The sequence below is a fragment of the Ranitomeya imitator genome, chromosome 6, assembly GCF_032444005.1.
Source record: "Ranitomeya imitator isolate aRanImi1 chromosome 6, aRanImi1.pri, whole genome shotgun sequence".
NCBI lineage: Eukaryota > Metazoa > Chordata > Amphibia > Anura > Dendrobatidae > Ranitomeya > Ranitomeya imitator.
The window spans coordinates 53,456,359-53,478,236 of record NC_091287.1 but is presented as its reverse complement, the minus strand read 5'-3'; the positions used below and the strand labels follow the sequence as shown (position 1 = coordinate 53,478,236).

Here is a 21,878-nt window from a genome sequence, read left to right as displayed (position 1 = left end):
TTATGCACAAAGAGTTAGGAGTGATAAGGTTAGAATGTTCTTATTTGTCATTTAAACTCATTGATGGTGATGTGTATCAGGGCTCTTTATATCACTGAAAGCAATTGCAGATACCTGTGCTAATTAGTTTGGCAGGCGTGTCCAAATAAAGGTAAGACTACTTAAAGGGAACCTGTCACCCCATTTTTTCAGTACGAGATAAAAATACTGTTAAATAGGGCCTGAGCTGTGCGTTACTATAGTGTATTTTGTGTACGCTGATTCCCCACCTATGCTGCCGAAATACCTTACCAAAGTCGCCGTTTTCGCCTGTCAATCAGGCTGGTCAGGTCATACGGGCATGGCGACATCGCTGTTTCTTCCCCCAGATCTTGCATATATTTCCGTTGGTGGTGTAGTGGTTTGCGCATGCCCATCTTCTGAATCCACTGGGCAGGAGAAGAAAAAACGCGCGATCGGCGCTATTTCCCTGGTGATCTGTGGGAGCGGCCATCTTCCTGAGGCCGTTCATGCGCATATGGAGTCCTCTGCTGCCCGGGGCTTCAGGAAAATGGCCGCGGGATGCCACGCGTGCGCAGATGGAGATCGCAGCCGCCATTTTCCTGAAGCCGAGATGCGAACTTGGCATCAGGAAAATGGCCGCCGTGATCTCCATCTGCGCACGCGCTGCATCCCGCGGCCATTTTCCTGAAGACCCGGGCAGCAGAGGACTCCATATGCGCATGCGCGGCCTCAGGAAGATGGCCGCCCCCACAGATCACCAGGGAAATAGCGCCGATCGCAGGTTTTTTCTTCTCCTGCCCAGTGGATTCAGAAGATTGGCATGCGCAAACCACTACGCCACCAACGGAAATATATGCAAGATCTGGGGGAAGAAACAGCGATGTCGCCACACCCATATGACCTGACCAGCCTGATTGACAGGCGAAAACGTCGACTTTGGTAAGTTATTTTGGCAGCATAGGTGGGGAATCAGGGTACACAAAATACACTATAGTAACGCACAGCTCGGGCCCTATTTAACGGTATTTTTATCTCAATCTGAAAAAACGGGGTGACAGGTTCCCTTTAAAGGGAAGGTGCCACCAGTTTTCTTGTATTTTGTTTTTTTGTGAAATTAAGCTTAAAATAGTAATTAAAATGTATTAATGCAATGTTTGCACTGTTTGCAAACATTTCTTTATGAAAAATATTATATATTTTTCTACAAATATACATATTTACCACTAGGGGGAGCATTTTCCGTTTTAGACCTCAAGCAGCTATAGTAAGATTTAGCAGCTCTGCCCCAGGGATATTAGACCACCCAAAAGCGGAGGGAAATGGTGATGTCAGCAGTTACTGCCCCAATTTTGCTTCTAACAGTAAGAATGAAGAGCAGAATCACAGGGCAGCACCATTTTGTGTGTGACTGCCCTGTGACCTGCTATCACCAGCAGTTACTGCATCAGAGGCACAGCTTGTTTACAGAGGAGCAGAACACAGTGGGCTCAGCAGCATTATTTGTGAATAACATTCTTGCCTTCCCCCTTCCCCACCTTAATCCTTGTCCTGTCAGCTGCCCTGCTCTCTCTCTCTCCAGGTGTCACCTCCCTCTCTGCAGGCTGTGAGTGCAGCTTACCAGAGATCACAGGGACTGTGTGTGAGGGGGAGGCAGAGACAGAGCAGCAGAAGCACACAGGGCAGCATGTGAGAGCAGAGGACGTGTGCCTGCTTGGAGTACAGAGGAGCAGTGAGGGCGTCTTCTGTCCTGTGATAGAGAGCACAGGACTATAATAAAATGGCAGCTAATCACACCTACAGCAGTGAGTTGTGCAGCCCACAGAGGCGTGCCCAGCTCACTGCTAATGCTGCTGCAATGCTACAGATAGGGTCCGTGCTGGTCTATTATCTCCTATGTCCATGGGGTGCCGTAATCTGACACTGATAGTGCCCTGCTACTGCTGCAAAACCAAGATGTCAGCCCCCAGTGCATTCTTTAAACTCGTATAACACATGAAATCTGTTTCACATGCATTTCAAACTTATAGCAGCATGTTATGCTACATTACAGTGATTTATTAATGACCTACAAACGCGGTACCTTCCCTTTAAGAATGCTGTTCCACATTATTAAGCAGCCTACATTTTTGGCCAAAATGGGAAAGAAAAAGGATGTGTCGGCTGCTGAGAAGCAACAAATTGTGGAGTATTTAGGTCAAGGCATGACTACAATCAACATTGCCAAGACACTTCATCGTGATGATCTCACAATCAAGAAGTATGTAGCTGATTCCCAGCACACACGTGTGCGTGCTGATAGGGAAAAATTGAGGACTCTTTCCAACAGGCAATTGCGTAAGGTTACAAGAGCAGCTGCAAAAATGCCTGGTCATAGCAGCAGACAAGTTTTTGAAGCTGCTAGTGCTTCCAACGTCCCCAGAACAACAAGATGCAGGGTCCTTCAGAGGTTTGCAGCTGTGCGTAAGCCATCCTGTCGACCACCTCTATCCACTGCACACAAGCAGAAACGGCTCCAGTGGCTAAACGATACATGAAGACTGACTTCCAAACTGTTTTGTTCACTGATGAGTGCCGTGCAACGCTCGATGGTCCAGATGGATGGAGTTGAGGATGGCTGGTTGATGGACATCCCAATGAAAACACGGCTAAGGCGCTAACAAGGAGGAGGTGGAGTAATGTTTTGGGCTGGAATCATGGGGAGAGAGATTGTCGGCCCCTTTATGATCCCTGAAGTGGTAAAGATGCACTCCATAATCTATGTGGAGTTTCTAAAACAATACTTCCTGCCATGGTTCAAGAGGAAGAACCGTGCTTTCCGCAGCAAGATCATTTTCATGCATGATAATGCACCGTCTCATGCTGCAAATAACACATCTGCATCTCTGGCTGCTATGGGCATAAAAGAGGACAAACTTATGGTGTGGCCACCATCTTCCCCTGACCTCAACCCCATTGAGAACCTCTGGAGCATCTTCAAAAGGAGTGTCTATTATGGCGGGAGGCAGCTAACATCTAAGCAACAGCTCTGGGAGGGTATTCTGCCCACATGCAAAACAATTGAAGCAGAAACCATCCAAAAACTGACAAATTCAATGGACGAGAGAGTTCAGAAGCTTCTTTCGAACAAGGGGTCCTATGTGCAAATGTAACATCACCTAGAATAAAGTTTTTACTTGAAAACTGTTTGATTTCATTTTGTAATAAGCTGATAATGCTTATAACTTCACAATTGAACATTTTTTTGTTCAAAATTTAAAAAAAAAAAGGTTGAAAACTCTGCTGTGCATAATAATTTGGAACATGCATTTTGAGTGTTTATTTTTTTTAAAAGATACTGTTTTCATAGGCAGTTTGTTCCAAAACATTGCAATTATACTAGAATAGTAGATGACTGGAAAATAACAATGATTGCAATTCAGATAGGTAATTTGCATAATAATTTGGAACACACTGTAGATGGTTTTATTACATTGTGGTGACGCTGATTTGAGATATTTACTTGGATTTTCCTGAATTGAATATTTGTGTCTTGGCATGGCATTGCCCTACCCTAGAATTTTTCCTCTTCGCCTATTAATATTTTAGTGATTTTATCAGATTTCTATATTTTATCATCTGGGTGTACTCACTTCCTTTCTTCTTTTGGTTGAACCAGTGTGAGACATGTAGATCAGGAGAGCAGACTGTTAGTCATTACATAGCTCACAGTGGTAACTGTCCCTTTCATTTATAGTGATCTCTGGAGGCAGATTCTCAGGGAGATCTATGTCCGGCCCATAGATCTTAACAACTCATTTAGAGATTAAGAAAAAGATGGATTTCTCGAGAATGAGACATCCGATCACCGATATCAAGGTATCATGTTATTCAGCTTCCTATGACCCACATGCCCATATAGATGGAGTAGGAGGGTTGATCCTACTGATGGATTCCCTTCAAGCTTTCCCAATTTAAAAAAAAAAAAAAAAATCACAGCTGTATTAATTTTATTTAAGCACAAGGGAAAGTATTGCCCTTGTTTTTATGGACTGTCTAGGAATTTCTGGACAGTTGGCAACCCTGGTTGTTACATCGACTCTTCCATACATGTGACTGCCTATGTACAAGTATCTTCAGACGGTGTGTTGGGTATTACGACATTTCCCCAGACTCCATGGCTAATAAATAAAGTCACTTTCACTCTCCAGGAAGATTAAATGATAGAATAAGCATTTCCAGGACTTGTATGGGTAGTACACAAATACGGAGAGAGGAAAATTGAGGTTAGTGTCCCTTTTAAGATAATAAGAGATAGTCGCACTCTGGCGAGGGATAGAGGGGAGATGGATGAAATTCGGGGAGGGGATGTCAGACGGAGATACAAATTTACTCTCAGGTCTAGTGCTATCCATATTTCATGTAATTGCATCAAGGACATTTTATTGAATTACACCGCCATGAATGACGGATGAGTAACCCCTTCTGTGCCGGAGCCCCCGGCCATGACACGTTCCTCTGCGATTCGAGGGAGCGTTCCTGGCCGCTCAACTCTTGTCCACGTGATTTTATTCTGTTTTATGGTTATTAAAACAGCAGCTGTGAAATTACAATAAAATACACAAGCCAGCTAATAAATTACTCGCCCTTTTCTGTTTTTTCCCTTCTATTTTTTCCATTCATAACCAATTTAACACTATGGGACTTTTTATGTCTTAATCAGTTTTTGTTTTTCTTCATTAATCAACTAATGGATGTTTCTTCAATAGCTCGCTATCCTAATGAAATCCGTAGGTAATTTGGCAAGCTACAATGATCTCATCAGTAACGCAGCAAGTTTAGCCCATTTAACAGATTAAATTGGGATTTTATTTGGTTTGGTTGTGCTTGAAATTCAGCACATTTGTAAAGAGCGAGTCTTTAACCTGTTTTATGCCATAAACTATGCCGCCTTGTAGTAGTTTCTGAGCGCATCGGCACAGGCACTCTGCAGTAGATGGCCGCTGTAATGTATGCTGTTTTCTATTTCTTTTTTTTACTTTATTAATTGTTGGATCTGGTTTCTCTCTCTCTCTACCTATCTATATATAATGACCAATGATCTAGTGTCAAGATGTTTCTTTGTGTTTTTTGGTTCCAAAGAGATTATTAATAGGGATGAGCGGACCTGTGGATGTTCAGGTTCAACCAAACTTTTTTCCAAAGTTTGGTTTGGGTACTCGAACTTAAACCGCATAGAAGTCAATGGGGACTTGAAGGTTGGTGCTATAAAATGGTCCTAGTAAGGGTATGGGGTCTGTCTCTCACTCTCCTCTCTCCTTTCTGTTTCTCTGTTCTCCCGCAACTCCAAATGCTAAAACGGACTTCCAGGAGAAGTCCGTGTTCAGGTTCGCCCATCTCTAATTATTAACCACTTTTCCAGAATGTTACGTCTAATAAGTTAATTTCACATCCTTTGTATGCAAATAGCTTCTTCTCATAAGAAGGGAGCAGGGCCTTTGGTGTCACCTGTTGGAAGTATCAATCCAATAACTCAACATCGACCCTTCAACAAGCCTTTCCTCATGACTTGGTAAAGCCAAGCCAGAATCTCTAATTGCAGACAGCCATGTCTGGTGTTCTTGCCCATAGACGAGGAGCCTCGAGGGGTAAAGTTTCTTTGTAAGGAGACTTGTGGTCCATTGCTTTGTCTCTATATTCCAGTTTGCCGGTTTCCTTAAGGAGAATTTTTACCCCTTAGACAACTTACACAGTCGTAGTTACAATATGGAACTCAATAGGAGCTTTGTGAGCATTCTCCTCGACGGTATAATGGCGACCATATTAGTTGACAACCAGGTTTCGGAAAAAAAAGTTTTGAGTAGAATTTTTTGTATCCTAAATGAACATGGCAACATTAATGAGAATGTATTGCCTGTATTGTTTTTGTTCTAACAAACCATTGTGAAAAAAAAAAAATTTCTATTCTGCTTTGTATTTTTTTTCCTACATTTTCTGTACATTGCTATCTTGCCTCATCTAATGTTACCAGCGTCCGATAATGCTTTACAACACGTCAGCCATAAACGTAAATGGTCTGGAGATGTTCATTGAATTCTATGGATTGTGATATGAGCCTGCTCTGTAGTCTGTGCTGAGGTCTCTGCGCAGAGAGGGGAGAGAGTTGTGCCCATTGTGTATTGTGAGTGGTGGATCCTGTTTTATCTGTGTACAGGGATTGCATGTCATTGTAGTCCTTCCGTGATATTTACTAACAGGAAGATTCTGCCTGGTAGGAGATATTGCCGCCTTGGTAAAATAACTACAAAATTTCAGAAGTTTTGTTTCATAAAGATGATTAAATGGAGTATAAAATAACAAAAAATTTTCAATTTGTAGGAAAATCTTGTTTAGACACTAGATAATCTACTGATACTACTTATTCCTTTAAAGGACTTGATTTTCCAATTTCCTTTGTGATGAGTATGGTACAATTCCACCTTTTCTTTATAGTGTTCAGCTGCTTCCATTGTAGGAAGGTGATATAAAGGCTTTGTAAGTGTAGATTCTCCTTTTGTATGTTTAGGAATTGCATTATAAGCAGTTCTCTAACATGCCTATAACCTACATTTGTGTGTGCATATAACTTAGGCAATAGTCCAGGGCACCATTACAGGTTTGCTTTCCAGAACCATCAGCAAAAGTACAATCCCCATGTGCAGCACCAGTACTCTGCTGTCAGTGCTGATTGTTTATCGATATTTTGACAGCTTGCACTGAGCAGTGTGAGATCAGCAGCAGGGAGGAAGGACACTGATTAGCTGCTAATTAGGCTACGTGGGTGGAGATTAGGTTTAAACTTTCATAAACGATTACACCACTATTTTGTCATGGATTTTCAAAGTACATACACCAGACTAATCAGGTCTAAAAGATCTTTTTTTTAAAATGTATGCAGTCTGGTGAAATCTGGTGACCGTTCAGTTTTAATCTGACAGGAGGCTGCAAACTGTCATTCAGTTGCAAAAAAACGTCTTACAGAAGTATTATGCCTGTGCAGGTATCTCAGCAGAAAGTGGACCATTGTTTCACGAAATTTTGCTTATCACCTGTGTCTTTATAGCCTAGCAGCTTATATATTTTTGACATCTCGTGGCATTTTAGTGTCTATAAAATGTGCAAATCTTGGGTTGTGGCCCCATAACGAGCATAAAACCCATTTTATCTAGAGTGCAACCCAGTGACATATCTGTGGAGTTTGCTGATTGCCTTGTGGTTGGGATGATCCCCGCAGAAAACGGCAAGCGATAGGAATGGTAATGGAGCGCATAGTTAGCAGAGAACTTGCTCCGCAGTCACTTTCTCATTCCGCAGACCAGTGTTAGAATTCCGCTTCTTCTTGACAGGTTTGGCAAACATCGAAAAGATGACAAGATTGAACACAGGGGATCATGGAAAATGAAAATGCAAGAAGCCCACCCTTCAGAGGATGACAGGATGCGAATGAAGCAAGAACAGGAGAGGTAGACTTCAACCGCTGCTTAATTAGCATCTTCTCTAACCAGGCAGCATGCCCGCCTTGTCACACTGAAACCTATTGACATAACCTTTTATAGAATCACCATACAAGACTTTTAATATCACCTTATTTGCTTCAGACTCGTTTCCACCTCCTCCTCATTTGTGCGCATTTTAACCCTTTGTGTGTTTAGTCCCATTTGCACGTCTGGTTTGTGCAGTGCATGGCACAGAAGTAATGTTGAGTGCCTGTGTGGTTAGTATCAGAAATCATAGCGGTGACGGTCCGGTAGGCTGCAGTATCGCTTGTGAGCAGCAGATGGGAGTGTAGAGCCCCACCATGTTTTCTGTTCGGATTACACTAATTCTGTGGAATTACAGTATATTATGGCTGCATGAGACGTGATATCTTTGTGTCACGGCGTACATTCTGAGCCTGTGCATGGTGCAATATTCGTGTCCTCACATTGCTGGAATTATCGCATGTAAAGAAATGGTACTAATACTTTACAAATCATTTACGCGAATCGTATTTTTATTTTTGCTAGTTCTATTTAATGTACTCGTTAAACATTAGTAGATGACACGTGTCATGTATAATACCTGCTTTCGATAATTGAACAAACGCATTGATCGACAATTTATCATTCATCAAAAAGGCGATTGTTCTTTGCAGAAGAGAAAACTTTACTTCTTCATTCACCCTAATATGATGACCTTTACATGACAAAGATGAGAGGTGGATGGAGGGCCAACTTACTTTCTGCATGTGGACATTGATGAGGATGGTGATTTGGATCCACACTATGTCCCTATGACAAAACTGAATGGAAGCAGAAAAAAAGGGAGTGTCATTAAAGCCATACATATTAGATGGCCGTCAGCCATTTCAGCCAACTCTCCGAAACCAGGGATCACTCGCTGGGCTGAGCGCTCCTGTGTTCTCCATGAGAAAAGTGCAGACGGCCAGTCGGCCCACAGCTTATCTCTTGAAGAACAATGCCACCAGCAGTCCAAAATTGGACATGTGTGATCAGCATCAGTCAGCCGGCGCCCCGCACACATTAGACCATCAGCCAAACCCACCGATATCGGTGACTTCAGCCATCATTAGTCTCGTGTATGGGGTTTTTTAGAGTAAAGTTCTGGACTGGAGGAGATTATAGAGCAGCTTAATGTAGAGAACTAATAAAGCGGAAATCATTTTTAGACTTTAGAAGATAATGTACAAACACCTTTCATATGCAGCTCTGATTATTAATCCAGCCAAGCATGATGAATTTTTATATTGTACAAAGAAAATGGCAGGTCATCAGAGAAAAGTCTGTAGAGTCTGCGGACACACCGTCAGCTGAGCAAAGCCTTATTTGGGAACATTGAAGCTTCAGCTCCTCTTTTATGATCCTTTTACAGAATTAGAACTGGCCCTCGGAGTGTTGTGACGTGACGCTCCCGCCTCAGATGGAATTCCACGTATGATCCCATATAATAGGATTACACTACTTGCTTATGTAGCAATTGATGAATGCAATGATGAGACGTTCTCATGAATCCTTTGTTGTATTTGTAGACCACAATTATAAGTTAAATTTAGTCAGTTTTTAATACATTTTAAAAAAAGAAAAGTATAACATGAGATTTTACATGCGACCGTACAAACCAAAGGTCATCACGGTGGCTCAGTTGCTTTGCAGCGCTGGGGTCCTTGGTTGAAATCCCACCATGGACAACATCTGCAAGGACCTTGTATGTTCTTTGTCTTTTCTTTGCGTGGTTTTCTTCTGACACTCCAAAAACTGATAAGGAATGTAGATTGCGAGCCCCAAAGATGATGTCTGTAAAGCGCTGTGGAATATAATGGCACGATGTAATGGAGTAAAATAAAATAGTGCAAATACAATTCACAAAGAGCAGTTGTTTAAACACGTCTTGCTTGATGATGAGAGTTAAGAGCTTATAGATGCAGAGGTTAAGTTCCTAAACAACTTGGATATCGAGTCAGTGACTGTCTAGTGTCACCTATATGTAAAGAAGCTGCGGAGACACCATCACGTGTTTCTCGACGCAAGCAGTGAATAGCCAGGCCTTTCCCCGGGAAGGAACAACCACGGGAAGGGCAGCATCCTATGAAGGAAAGCCACCTATGCCAAGCATGGTATCCATCCACAGACAGCTGTTTCGGGGTTTTTTCCTCATCAGTGTCGAGAAACACGTGATGGTGTCTCCGCAGCTTCTTTACATCTGCATATTTCCCATAAGGGATGGGGGCGGTGTTCTGGAATCACTGCGTTGAGAAACACGTGATGGTGTCTCCGCGGTGTTGGATGTTTTGGTCTCCCCGAGGCCAATCATCTGTGCCTTTATAGCCTTTTTACTAGGCACTGCTCCTAATAGCCAGATTCCTACTCCACACTGATGAGGGGCAAAAACCGCCGAAACAGCTGTCTGTGGATGGATACCATGCTTGGCATAGGTGGCTTTCCTTCATAGGATGCTGCCCTTCCCGTGGTTGTTCCTTCCCGGGGAAAGGCCTGGCTATTCACTGCTTGCGTCGAGAAACACATGATGGTTTCTCCGCAGCTTCTTTACATGCATCTGCATATTTCCCATAAGGGATGGGGGCAGTGTTCTGGAATCACTGCGTTGAGAAACACGTGATGGTGTCTCCGCGGTGTTGGATGTTTTGGTCTCCCCGAGGCCAATCATCTGTGCCTTTATAGTGTCACCTATACACGTTAATGTCATCCAAACCCTCCGATTTCTGGGGTCCGATAAGAATTGGGAGAATTGAAGTTAATCTCCCCATCCTTTTCTTGCATGCAGATCAGCTTTCTTCATAGAGAACTCATGAACACGCAGCTGAGATAGCTGTTGGCTGAAGGATGATCACCCACAGACACTGGTGTAAAGATGCTTACACAACTTGGAGCAGTCGGCCAAACTGCTGACTCTCTCAATCTCCCCCATTCTTTTGCTCAGGTCATCTGAGTGTGCATATGTTTTCATTAAGAACGGCAAAAACTGGTTCCAAAGTGTTCATTTTAATAGAGCCTGTTGACCATCTAATGTCTTTGGGGGGCCTACCAATGGTGGCTACTTACCTCATGAAGAAACAAAAAACTTAAGTCATAATGCCTGATTGTTTTCCCCCAGAATAGATAATGTTGATGGAGAGGTCAGGCACATAAAATTACAATTCTTGATATTATTGTTTTCTTAAGAAGCTTGGCCACGAGAGGTAGGCCACTATATTCATTAGATGGTTAACTTGCTGGTCCTCCTGAAAATTTCCAGGTTCTATCAGCTTTAATCTGATGGGTATAGAGGCCTTAAGAATAATTAGGCATTTACACTGCAAAATTATCAAGATAATCCTGCAGTCTGAACAGGCTGACGATCACCCAACAATCGACAAAAACGCTAATTCGTTGGGTGAGACGGTCTTTCAGTTTGTGCTGCCGAGAACAATGTTGGCCTTTGCCCACTAGGCGACCAATTACTGATCTTCAGTTGGGCTGTGTTATTAAACGCCTGCAAAACGGGCAGGTCGACTGGTGTAAACAGTGCCTTATTCAGATGCAAGATAAGGATGGAAGAAAATTACTGCAATAGAGATAAAATTAAAAGGCAGAAAAGCGAAGAACAAAGAGGCAGAAGAAAAGCGGGGAAAAAAAGAATGGCGAGTGGAGAAGGTTTGACTGCTTAGTCATTCTTTGAAAGTCAGAGTTTCGCAACGTGACCCATGGTGGTTTATTTTGTAAGGCTCTTGCTTTTCACGGTGCATTTCTCTATTCTAGTCATTCAGGTGGGATCTACGTAGATTAGTGTCCTGATTGCAAACCTCCAGCATTGCTGCCATAAATAAGTCCATCCAGTGAAGCAGCCCCATGTAAACCATGTTTGTGTTAACACCATCCTTGCCAAGTGAGGCTGAAGCGCATTGAAATCAGGAAGCGTTAATAATCCCGCTGGTATTCCTGCTCAGTTAGCCGAACAAGCCTTGTGCAATGTCTGGTGTGTATAGTTGCCAGAGTAAAGTTATATTTAATTTGATTTTAATTGCGAAGAAAAGAGCCATTCTTTGTTCCCGCTCGTAGACAGCTTCATTTACGCCGTGAATAGAAACCCCCCCCATCTATTGTCCATGGATAACTTTGTTCCCGCTATTACCAAGTTCATTTAGGATTGTCCATTTAATGCATATTTTCCTTCTCCGCCAAGCCTTATTTCTTTAATGATGTAATACTTCTGGGAAATGGGTTGGCAATAATGAATTTACAGTGTGCAAGCAGCATCAAACAAAAATCCTGTGGGGGCTGGAGAAAAAGCAAATGGTCCATTAAAATGAAAATCAATTAGGTCTACAAATTTTATAGAGAAAACACCATACCCCACCCTCATCCTTCTAATAATAATGATACGCGTACAAGTTGGTTCTGCCTACACGCCTTTAATATCAGCTTGTATTGATTGAAGGCAGGGCACACATATTAATGATGGTGCTGGATACCATTGATCGAATAAAAGGGCTTTTTCGTGTATCCATATCTATTATTTAAAGCCAGCGAGGCTCTCAACTGAGTGAGAAACCAAGAGAGATCCAAGCACTAATCTCAGAAGGAACATCGTTCTTAAAGGGGGTCTCCATTTTTAAGATTTTATGGTGATCTGTTAGCGGCTCATTGCTCCCGCTAACAAAAAGGGGTCCTGACCTTGTGAGGACCTCTTGAATGTTCACAAGTAACAGTTGGTCATAGAGTCATACAGTTGTGATCTCAGTATTTCCCTTGGAAAAAAATTGTCTTCCTCTTGATCATCACCAAAAATCTTTGTGACCGTCACACGGTTGAGTTTTCAGGCGGCGTAGTCACAAGCCCGTTTCTTAAAGCGATTGTCCTGTATAGATACTTTTTTTTCTAAAGGCAGGGAATGATTTAAAAGAAAAACAAACTACGGTAATCACGTGGGTATCACTTGATGATCCTGTCAATTTCCATTTTCATTCCTACAGCTGCTTACATGTTGTCTGCCCACATGACTGCTGCAGCCAATCGCAATGATTGGCTGCAGAGATTACATCGGGATGTAAACGGAAACCAGTGGAGACCTTCCAGAAGAGTGAGGAAAGGAGCAGATTATTTGTTAAAGCTTTTTTTCCTTTAGAAACCAATCATATTCTTGAAATTCTTTTTAAGATGTCCAACCAACAGATATGTCCTTCCTTGTTTTTCTTCTTGGCTCAATGTATCCTGAGATATGAAAAAATATTTCACAATCTCTTTCAGTATGTGCATATACACTGCTGGCAGAATTATTAGGCAAGTTGTATTTTAGAGGATTATTTTTATTATTGATCAACTAATATGTTGTCAATCAACCCAAAAGACTCATAAATATCAAAGCTTAATATTTTTGGAAGTTGGAGTGGGTTTTTTTTTTATTTGGCTATCTTAGGAGGATATCTGTTTGTGCAGGTAACTATTACTGTGCAGAATTATTAGGCAACTTAATAAAAACCAAATATAATCCCATCTCACTTGTTTATTTTCACCAGGTAAACCACTATAACTGCACAAAAATTAGAAATAAACGTTTCTGACACGCAAAAACAAAACAAGTTAGTGACCAATATAGCCACCTTTCTTTATGATGACGCTCAGCAGCCTTCCATCCATAGATTCTGTCAGTTGCTTGATCTGTTTACGATCAACATAGCGTGCAGCAGCCACCACAGCCTCCCAGACACTGTTCCGAGAGGTGGACTGTTTTCCCTCCCTTTAGATCTCACATTTTATGAGGGACCACAGGTTCTCTATGGGGTTCAGATCAGGTGAACAAGGGGGCCATGTCATTGTTTTCTTCTTTGAGACCTTTACTGGCCAGCCATGCTGTGGAGTAGTTGGAGGCATGTGATGGAGCATTGTCCTGCATGAAAATCATGTTTTTCTTGATACCGACTTCTTCCTGTACCACTGCTTGAAGAAGTTGTCTTCCAGAAACTGGCAGTAAGTCTGGAAGTTGAGCTTCACTCCATCCTCAACCCAAAAAGGTCCCACAAGTTCATCGTTGATGATGCCAGCCCATACCAGTACCCCACCTCCACCTTGCTGGCGTCTGAGTCTGAGTGGAGCTCTCTGCCCTTTACTGATCCAACCTCAGTCCCATCCATCTGGCCCATCAAGAGTCAATCTCAATTCATCAGTCCATAAAACCTTTGAAAAGTCAGTGTTAAGATATTTCTTGGCCCAGTCTTGACGTTTTATCTTATGTTTCTTGTTCAAAGGTGGTCGTTTTTCAGCCTTCCTTACCTTGGCCATGTCCCTGAGTATCGCACACCTTGTGCTTTTTGTTATTCCAGTAACGTTGCAGCTCTGAAATATGGCAAAACTGGTGGCAAATGGCATCTTGGCAGCTTCACGCTTGATTTTCCTCAATTCATGGGCAGTTATTTTGCACCTTTTTTGCCCAACACGCTTCTTGCGACCCTGTTGGCTATTTGCCATAACACACTTGATTGTTCGTTGATCACGCTTCAAAAGTTTGGCAATTTCAACACAGCTGCATCCCTCTGCAAGACCTCTCACAATTGTGGACTTTTCAGAGCCCGTCAAATCTCTCTTCTGACCCATTTTGCCAAAAGAAAAGAATGTTGCCTAATAATTAAGCACACCTTATATAGGGTTTTGATGTCATTAGAGAACACTCCTCCTCATTACAGAGATGCAAATCACCTGATTTACTTAATTGGTAGTTGGCTCTCAAGACTGAACAGCTTGGAGTAGGACAACATGTATAAAAAGTATCATGTGATCAAAATACAACTTGCCTAATAATTCTGCACACAGAGTAATGTATGTTTCCGGGAGGCCAACCACTTATTGTGGCCAACCACTTATTGTACTTATTATGGGAATTGCCTCATGTTCTGATTTTGTATCGACTTTATCATGAGGAACTGGAGCGTTAACAAAATGTTGGGAAAGTTGAACGTGAACTCTTGAATATCTTGACTGTCGATGGTGTCAGTTGGCTTTCCACTTTTCTGTTCTTAGATTTTTACTTTTTGATTTCTCCCACAGGAAACACCAATAAACAGTTGTGTAAAGTATTAGCTTTTGAAAAACTTAAAGGAAAGTATCTACAAAGTATCTACAAAGTTGTTGGGTGGAGTTCCGCTAAAAAACAAACTATGTAAACTCTGTTCCATTTGTGATGTTATAGGAAAGTCTTCTTCCTCTATTGCACTCACATTATTATTCCTGCGTTTCTTACCAGGATACTTCTACACAAAATCCGTGACCATTTTCACATTCGCCTATGAAGTGTTGTCTGTCTCCATTAGTCAGCTGATTTCATTAAAACATTGTCTCAGGGTTTTCCATCAGTGAAATCTGCTTGCTTGGCTGACCTTGTATCTCGGAGGCAGTATTGAACTCGGATGACACGTATATTTCTAGGGATAGTGGTAAGGTTTCTAGGAGTCTCATCTTTCATATTTTGGATATGAACAGATGGACTAAAAGCTTGTCTCCATCTACACTGCAGTGAGGGTAGAAGCGGGGAACTTTATTTGCTCATTTTTTGACCTTCATCATCAGTCCGGGACTCTAGAATGTAATATCCTGGTTGTCCTCGCTGTAGGTTTACTCTTTGATTAAGGCATCGTTCACACGTCGGTTTTTCTCGTACGAGTGGTAAAAAAGGAAGAATTTTAGAAAGCCCATTAGTGTTGAGCAAGGTAGCTTGTAATCTTTTATATCTACAGACAGAGGTTGCATAACAAAGAGGGGATAAGAGGTCCCCAGATCCAGACATGTACGTGCTGAGCACCGCTCCCAGCCATACAGCAAAATAGCACTTAACCATTAGCCCTTTATACAGGTTGTCTCATTGCAGTCGCGCAGTGACAGTCTATTGTTATTGCCATTCAGGAATAATGTGAGACGTAGTTATTAAAGGGGTGTGTTACATATTGCTGTGAAATGTCTTCCTGGCCTCTGGCACTGAAAGAGAAGAGGCCAATTCCTAATCACAGTGTGGTGTAATGAATCCATTTGTACGAAGCAGTAATTAAAATGATCTAGCACTGAACATTCCCAGGGGCTTCAATTGTACAACACCCCTGGGGAAAGTCGGCTTTCCCCATATGTCAGCTGGCACTGCGCATTTCCTCGCTCTGTCCTGCTCCATGGGTGCTAGGAGCTGCTCTCTAATGAATAGAAATGTAACAGGCCGCGCTGGGGAAAAAAATGAGCGGTGCTGTTCCTTGATCACGGAGCTTCATCCATTTTAATTAGAAGAAAGGCTAGTGAGCACTGTGACAAGTGTCTAGAATTAAAATCATTAATTTGTGTCAGGCTGAAAAGAGACTGCTAATGTGGATTTAGTGACAGCAGGGAAGGAATTAACCTTATTATTGCATCTGCATCATATTTGTGGCTTTTAGATTTTACTGTTTTTTTTACACTTTTTTGTTTTTGTTATCGGATCTTTTTTACTACTAGAAATGCGGAGGTTTCCCTATAACAAGCTATTTTTTTTTTTATTGGCCACAACAAACGTGCTGCCTGCCAAAACCTGGTGTGTGGGCAATGCCTATAAGAAGATTTAGTCTTAGCAGAGGGTTGACTAAATGGGTTTTTTCCTTAATCCTTGAATCTTGGCAATGTTTTCCTTATGCTTTGTCTTTTGTTTACATTTTAATCTTTGCTATTCCCTTTTTTTTCCTAAATATGTCTTTAGTTTTACACATGCATATATGAACAAACATAATATATATCCATATCTATCTCTCTAAGTATATACCCGTTAGTATATGTGTGTTTATAAATAAATAATGTGTGTGCATATGTGTTTGTGTGTATGCACAGGTATATACTGTTTATACCATTCAGCAGAAGATGAGAAAAATGGACAAAACGTATGAGTATATAGTGTATATGGCTCGAGAAAGGTGTGTGTATATATATATATATATATATATATATATATATATATATATATATATATATATATAAAGAAACACAGCAGCACATGTACATGAATCTAGGCCATGTGAAAACAGACAAATATTCGATATGAATCCTACTACTCAAAAATATTTTTTCATAAAAAAAATTTCAAAAATTTTTTTTTCATAAAACTTAGTTATAGATAAAATGAAGATTCTTAGCGCATAAATTGGCCAATTCATGTGTGCCCATCAACCACGGCAAGGTGATCTCCCTCTGATGGGTCCTAACTCTACTGTACATGCCACTCTTGGGCCACCAGCCTACAACTTAGGACAAACATGTCACTCTGGGCTAAACCTACAATATATGGGCAAGTAGAGATGGCCAATTTATGCGCTAAGAGTCTTCATTTTATCTATAACTGTAAGTTTTATGAAAAAAATTTTTTTAAAAAAATTTTTTTATGAAAAAATATTTTTGAGTAGTATGATTCGTATCGAATATTTGTCTGTGTTTTCACATGGCCTAGGTTCATGTACATGTGCTGCTGTGTTTCTTTATATCTATATGATACAGCTTGCACCTTGCATGTGTTCACATTGGGAGTGCTGGTTGGTTTTTTTTTTTCTCTTTTTTTTTTTTTTCTCTCTCTCTCTCTATCTATATATATATATATATATATATATATATATCTATATATATATATATCATACACCGTATATACTCGATTATAAGCGGAGGCCCCTAATTTTACTACAAAAACTAGGAAACCTTATTGACTCAACTATAATTCAGGTATGCATTGTCCCCTCATCCCTATCCTTCTATGTGTGGCTCCTCATCCCCTTCCTTGTATGCATGGCTCCTTATCCCCATCCTTGTATGTATGGTTCCTCACCTCTATCCTTGTATACATGGCTCCTCATCTCTATCTTGTCTGCATGGCTTCTCATCCCCATCCTTGTTTTCATAGCTCCTCATTCCCATCCTTGTATGCAGGGCTCCTCATCCCCATCCCCATCTTTGCATGCATAGCTCCTTATCCCTATCCTTGTATACATGGATCCTTATCCCCATCCTTGTATGTATGGTTCCTCACCTCTATCCTTGTCTGCATGGCTCCTCATCCCCATCCCCAACTTTACATGCATAGCTCATTATCGGAAAAACAAAATCCAGCTCACCATACCGACATTCCCAGGAGCTCGGAGCACGGAACCGCTGTGTCAGGGCGTGGACGAACAGGAAAGAGAAGGAGATCCAGCTCAACGAAATAGTGAAAAATCCATAATTTATTTCACTTAAAATATAGTGAAAGGACAAAACATCAGCATACAGAAAAAATTATAAAAACAACGTCAACGCGTTTCCGGTGACTAAGCACCCTTAATCATGATTAAGGGTGCTTAGTCACCGGAAACGCGTTGACCTTGTTTTTATAATTTTTTCTGTATGCTGATGTTTTGTCCTTTCACTATATTTTAAGTGATATAAATTATGGATTTTTCACTATTTCGTTGAGCTGGATGTCCTTCTCTTTCCTATAGCTCATTATCCCCATCCTTGTATGCATGGCTCCTCATCCCCATCCCCAGCTTTGCATGCATAGCTCCTTATCCATATCCTTGTATACATGGATCCTTATCCCTATCCTTGTATGTATGGTTCCTCACCTCTATCCTTGTATACATGGCTCCTCATCTCTGTCTTGTCTGCATGGCTCCTCATCCCCATCCCCAACTTTACATGCATAGCTCATTATTCCCATCCTTGTATGCATGGCTCCTCATCCCCATCCCCAGCTTTGCATGCATAGCTCCTTATCCATATCCTTGTATACATGGATCCTTATCCCCATCCTTGTATGTATGGTTCCTCCTGCCCATCTCGTCTGCATGGCCCCTCTTCCCCGTCCTTGTATGCATGGATCCTTATCCCCATCCATGTAAGTATGGTTCCTCATCCCTACCCTGGTCTGCATGGCTCCTCATCCCCTTCCTTGTCTGCATGGCTCCTTATCCCCATCCTTGTATGCATGGATCCTTATCCCTATGTATGTATGGTTCCTTATCCCCATCCTTCTATGCATGGATCCTTATCCACATCCTTGTATGTGTGGATCCTTATACCCAACCTTGTATGTATGGTTCCTCATTCCTATCCTGGTATGCATGGCTCCTTATTAGTAATGAGCGAGTATACTCGTTGCTCTGGTTTTCCCGAGCACGCTAGGGTGATCTCCGAGCATTGATGATGAGCGAGTATACTCGTTACTTGGGTTTTCCCAAGCACGCTCGGGTGGTCTCCGAGTATTTATGACTGCTCAGAGATTTAATTTCCTCCCAGCAGCTGAATGATTTGCGGCTACTAGACAGCTTGATTACATTTGGGAATTCCCTAGCAACCAGGCAACCCCCACATGTGCTCACGCTGGGTAGCAGCTGTAAATCATTCAACTGAGTTGAATGAAACTACGGTAAATCTCCGAGCACTAACAAATACTCGGAGACCACCCGAGCATGCTCTGGAAAACCCGAGCAACAAGTGTACTCGCTCATCACTACTCCTTATCCCTATGCTTGTATGCATGCCCCCCCATCAAAAAACATTATTAAAAAAAAAAGCATCCTACTTACCTTCACTTTGCTCCCTTGTAGCGCCTGGTTTCGGTACCCACAACAGTTGCTTTATGCTTGTAAACAGTGCATGGCAAGGACGTTATGCGCTGCTTACATGCAGAGCACAGCTGCCAGAATACTCACTGTCCTCCATGCTGGGACTCTGTGCATGGAGAGCAGCGAGTATTCATTGCTCTTTAGTAGAACGCACAGTGTCAGCCTCAGCCGCCGATTTCCTGCAGCCGGGCGGTCAGATGTGCCAGTACAGTGAATATCCTTTTCTCTTTAGCAACAGGCACAGGAGTTAGCCTCAGCAGCCGGCTACTGCCTCTGTGACTCGCTGCTCTGCTGTTCCCCCTCGTCCTCCATTATCTGGTACAATGTATATAGTACAAATATAAGGGGGGGGCGTAGGGGCGTTTTCAGAACAAAAAATTGTGCTGAAAATCTCAGTTTATATTCAAGTATATACAGTGTTGGGGACCCTTTGAGATTTGTGTACCTAGATGACTTTAACCGAGGTTTCAGACTTAAATTAGCCTGTTAGGGTTATGACTTGTTCGCCATCATTGATAGGAAAGCCTAGGTGATGCAAATTTCCCAGCTTTATAAAAACCCATCCTTCTCTAACCTTGTGCCAAAAAACAGCAGCCATGGGTTCTTCTAAGCATCTGCCTATCACTCTGAAAATGAAAATGGTGGAGGCCCACAAAGTAGTAGAAGGCTATAAGAAGATAGCAAAGCATTTTCAAGTTGCTTTTTTTTTCCGCAGTTCGAAGTGTAATTAAGTAATGGCAATTGACAGTGGAGGTCAAGATTAGGTCTGGAAGTCCAAGCTAAATTTCAGTGAGAGCTACTTGTCGGATTGCTAGTGAGGCAAATTAGAACCCCTGCTTTACTGAAAAAGACCGTCAGAAAAATTTTGTACCACAACTGCACGTACAACTGCACAAATATTGCCTTCATGGGAGAGTCCTTAGAAGAAAACCTCTCCTGCGTCCTCACCATAAAATTCAGCTTAAGAACAGAAGTATGCAAAAGAACATCTAAACAAGCCTAAAGCATTTTGAAAACAAGTCCTGTGGACCGATGAGGTTAAAATAGAACTCTGGCCACAATGATCAGGTATGTGTGGAGAAAAAAAGAGCATAGAATTTCAGGAAAAGAACATCTCGCCAGCCATTAAGCATGATGGGTGGATCAATCATGCTTTGGGGATGTGATGCAGCCAATAGTACAGGGAACATTTCATACCTAGAGGGAAGAATGTATTCAATTAAATTTCAACAAATTCTTGATTCAAACATAACACCATCTGTAAAAAAAAAAAAAGCTGGAGATGAAAAGAGGATGGCTTCTACAAATGGATAATGAATCTGAACACCCATCAAAATCAACACTAGACTTCCTCAAAAGGTGCAAGCTGAAGGTTTTACAATGGCCCTCACAGTACCCTGATCTGAACATCATTGAAAATCTGTGGCTAGACCTCAAAATAGCAGTGCATTCAAGAAGATCCAGGAACCTCAGAACTGAAAGAATTTCCAAGGAAAATGGATGAAAATCCCTCAATCAAGAATCAAAAGATGACTCTTGGCTGCCTACAAAAAGCATTTACAAGCTGTGGTACTTTCCAAAGGGGGTGCTACTAGGCGACAACCATGCAGGGTGCCCAAAACCTTTTTTTTTGTGTATTAATTTATTGCCACCAAAAGAAGTCAGATTGGCTCATATAATGATTTGACTGGCATCCACATCTATTCTACACATTAATTGTGTAAGTCCGTCCAAAGTCAAACAACTATAACCCATCGACACAACTGCATCACCACCAAAGGGAAAACTGAACATTAAATAATGCCCATTGACAACTATGGACTATCCATGTAGTGATATAGGGGCGGAGACCCTCTTTATAGCTTTTAGCCACTCTGATTTATAAATGAATGTCTTGAACTTGGATTCCCATCTCTAAATCAGATAGTGCCTGTAAAAATAGGATCAAAACAATAAATGACAGTTAATAAGGTTTTCAAAGATTAATAGTGATCTTTGTTGTGAATTCTGTGATCAAGCTCCCTCCTGTGGTCACGAGTGGTACTGCGGCTTCTTAGTTTCCTTCCTCAGGTGATGAGGTTAAGTCGTTAGGTGCTGCTCTATTTAACTCCACCTAGTGCTTTGATCCTGGCCTCCAGTCAATGTTCTAGTATTGGTCTTGCTTCCTCCTGGATCGTTCCTGTGGCCTGTCTGCTCAGCATAAGCTAAGTTCTGCTTGTGTTACTTTTGTTGCTATATTTTCTGTCCAGCTTGCTTTTTTGGTTCTGCTTGCTTGCTGGAAGCTCTGAGACGCAGAGGGAGCACCTCCGTACCGTTAGTCGGTGCGGAGGGTCTTTTTGCCCCTCTGCGTGGTTGTTTGTAGGTTTTTGTGTTGACCGCAAAGCTATCTTTCCTATCCTCGGTCTATTCAGTAAGTCGGGCCTCACTTTGCTAAATCTATTTAATCTCTGAGTTTGTATTTTCATCTTAACTCAGTCATTATATGTGGGGGGCTGCCTTTTCCTTTGGGGAATTTCTCTGAGGCAAGGTAGGCTTATTTTTCTATCTTCAGGACGAGCTAGTTTCTCAGGCTGTGCCGAGTTGCATAGGGAGCGTTAGGCGCAATCCACGGCTACCTCTAGTGTGGTTTGATAGCTTTAGGGATTGCGGTCAGCAGAGTTTCCACGTCTCAGAGCTCGTCCTATGTTTTGTGGTTTTTGTCAGGTCACTTGTGTGCTCTGAACTTCAAGGTCCATTGTGGTTCTGAATTACCTATTCATAACAGTACTGGAGG

At 41.9% G+C, this 21,878-nt stretch overlaps 1 protein-coding gene across 13 annotated transcripts in view; it reads left to right on the top strand.

The window, feature by feature from the left end:
• Positions 1 to 21,878, top strand: part of PARD3 (par-3 family cell polarity regulator) — a 693,206-nt gene that overhangs the window by 484,805 nt on the left and 186,523 nt on the right. For 9 of the 13 annotated variants that reach the window (XM_069729681.1, XM_069729677.1, XM_069729679.1 and 6 more), the window contains one exon: positions 7,365 to 7,481. The exons of the other annotated variants lie outside the window; for them this stretch is intronic. In XM_069729681.1, coding sequence (XP_069585782.1) covers positions 7,365 to 7,481 — 117 coding nt within the window. The remainder of the gene's footprint in view (positions 1 to 7,364; positions 7,482 to 21,878) is intronic. 13 annotated transcript variants of the gene reach the window in all.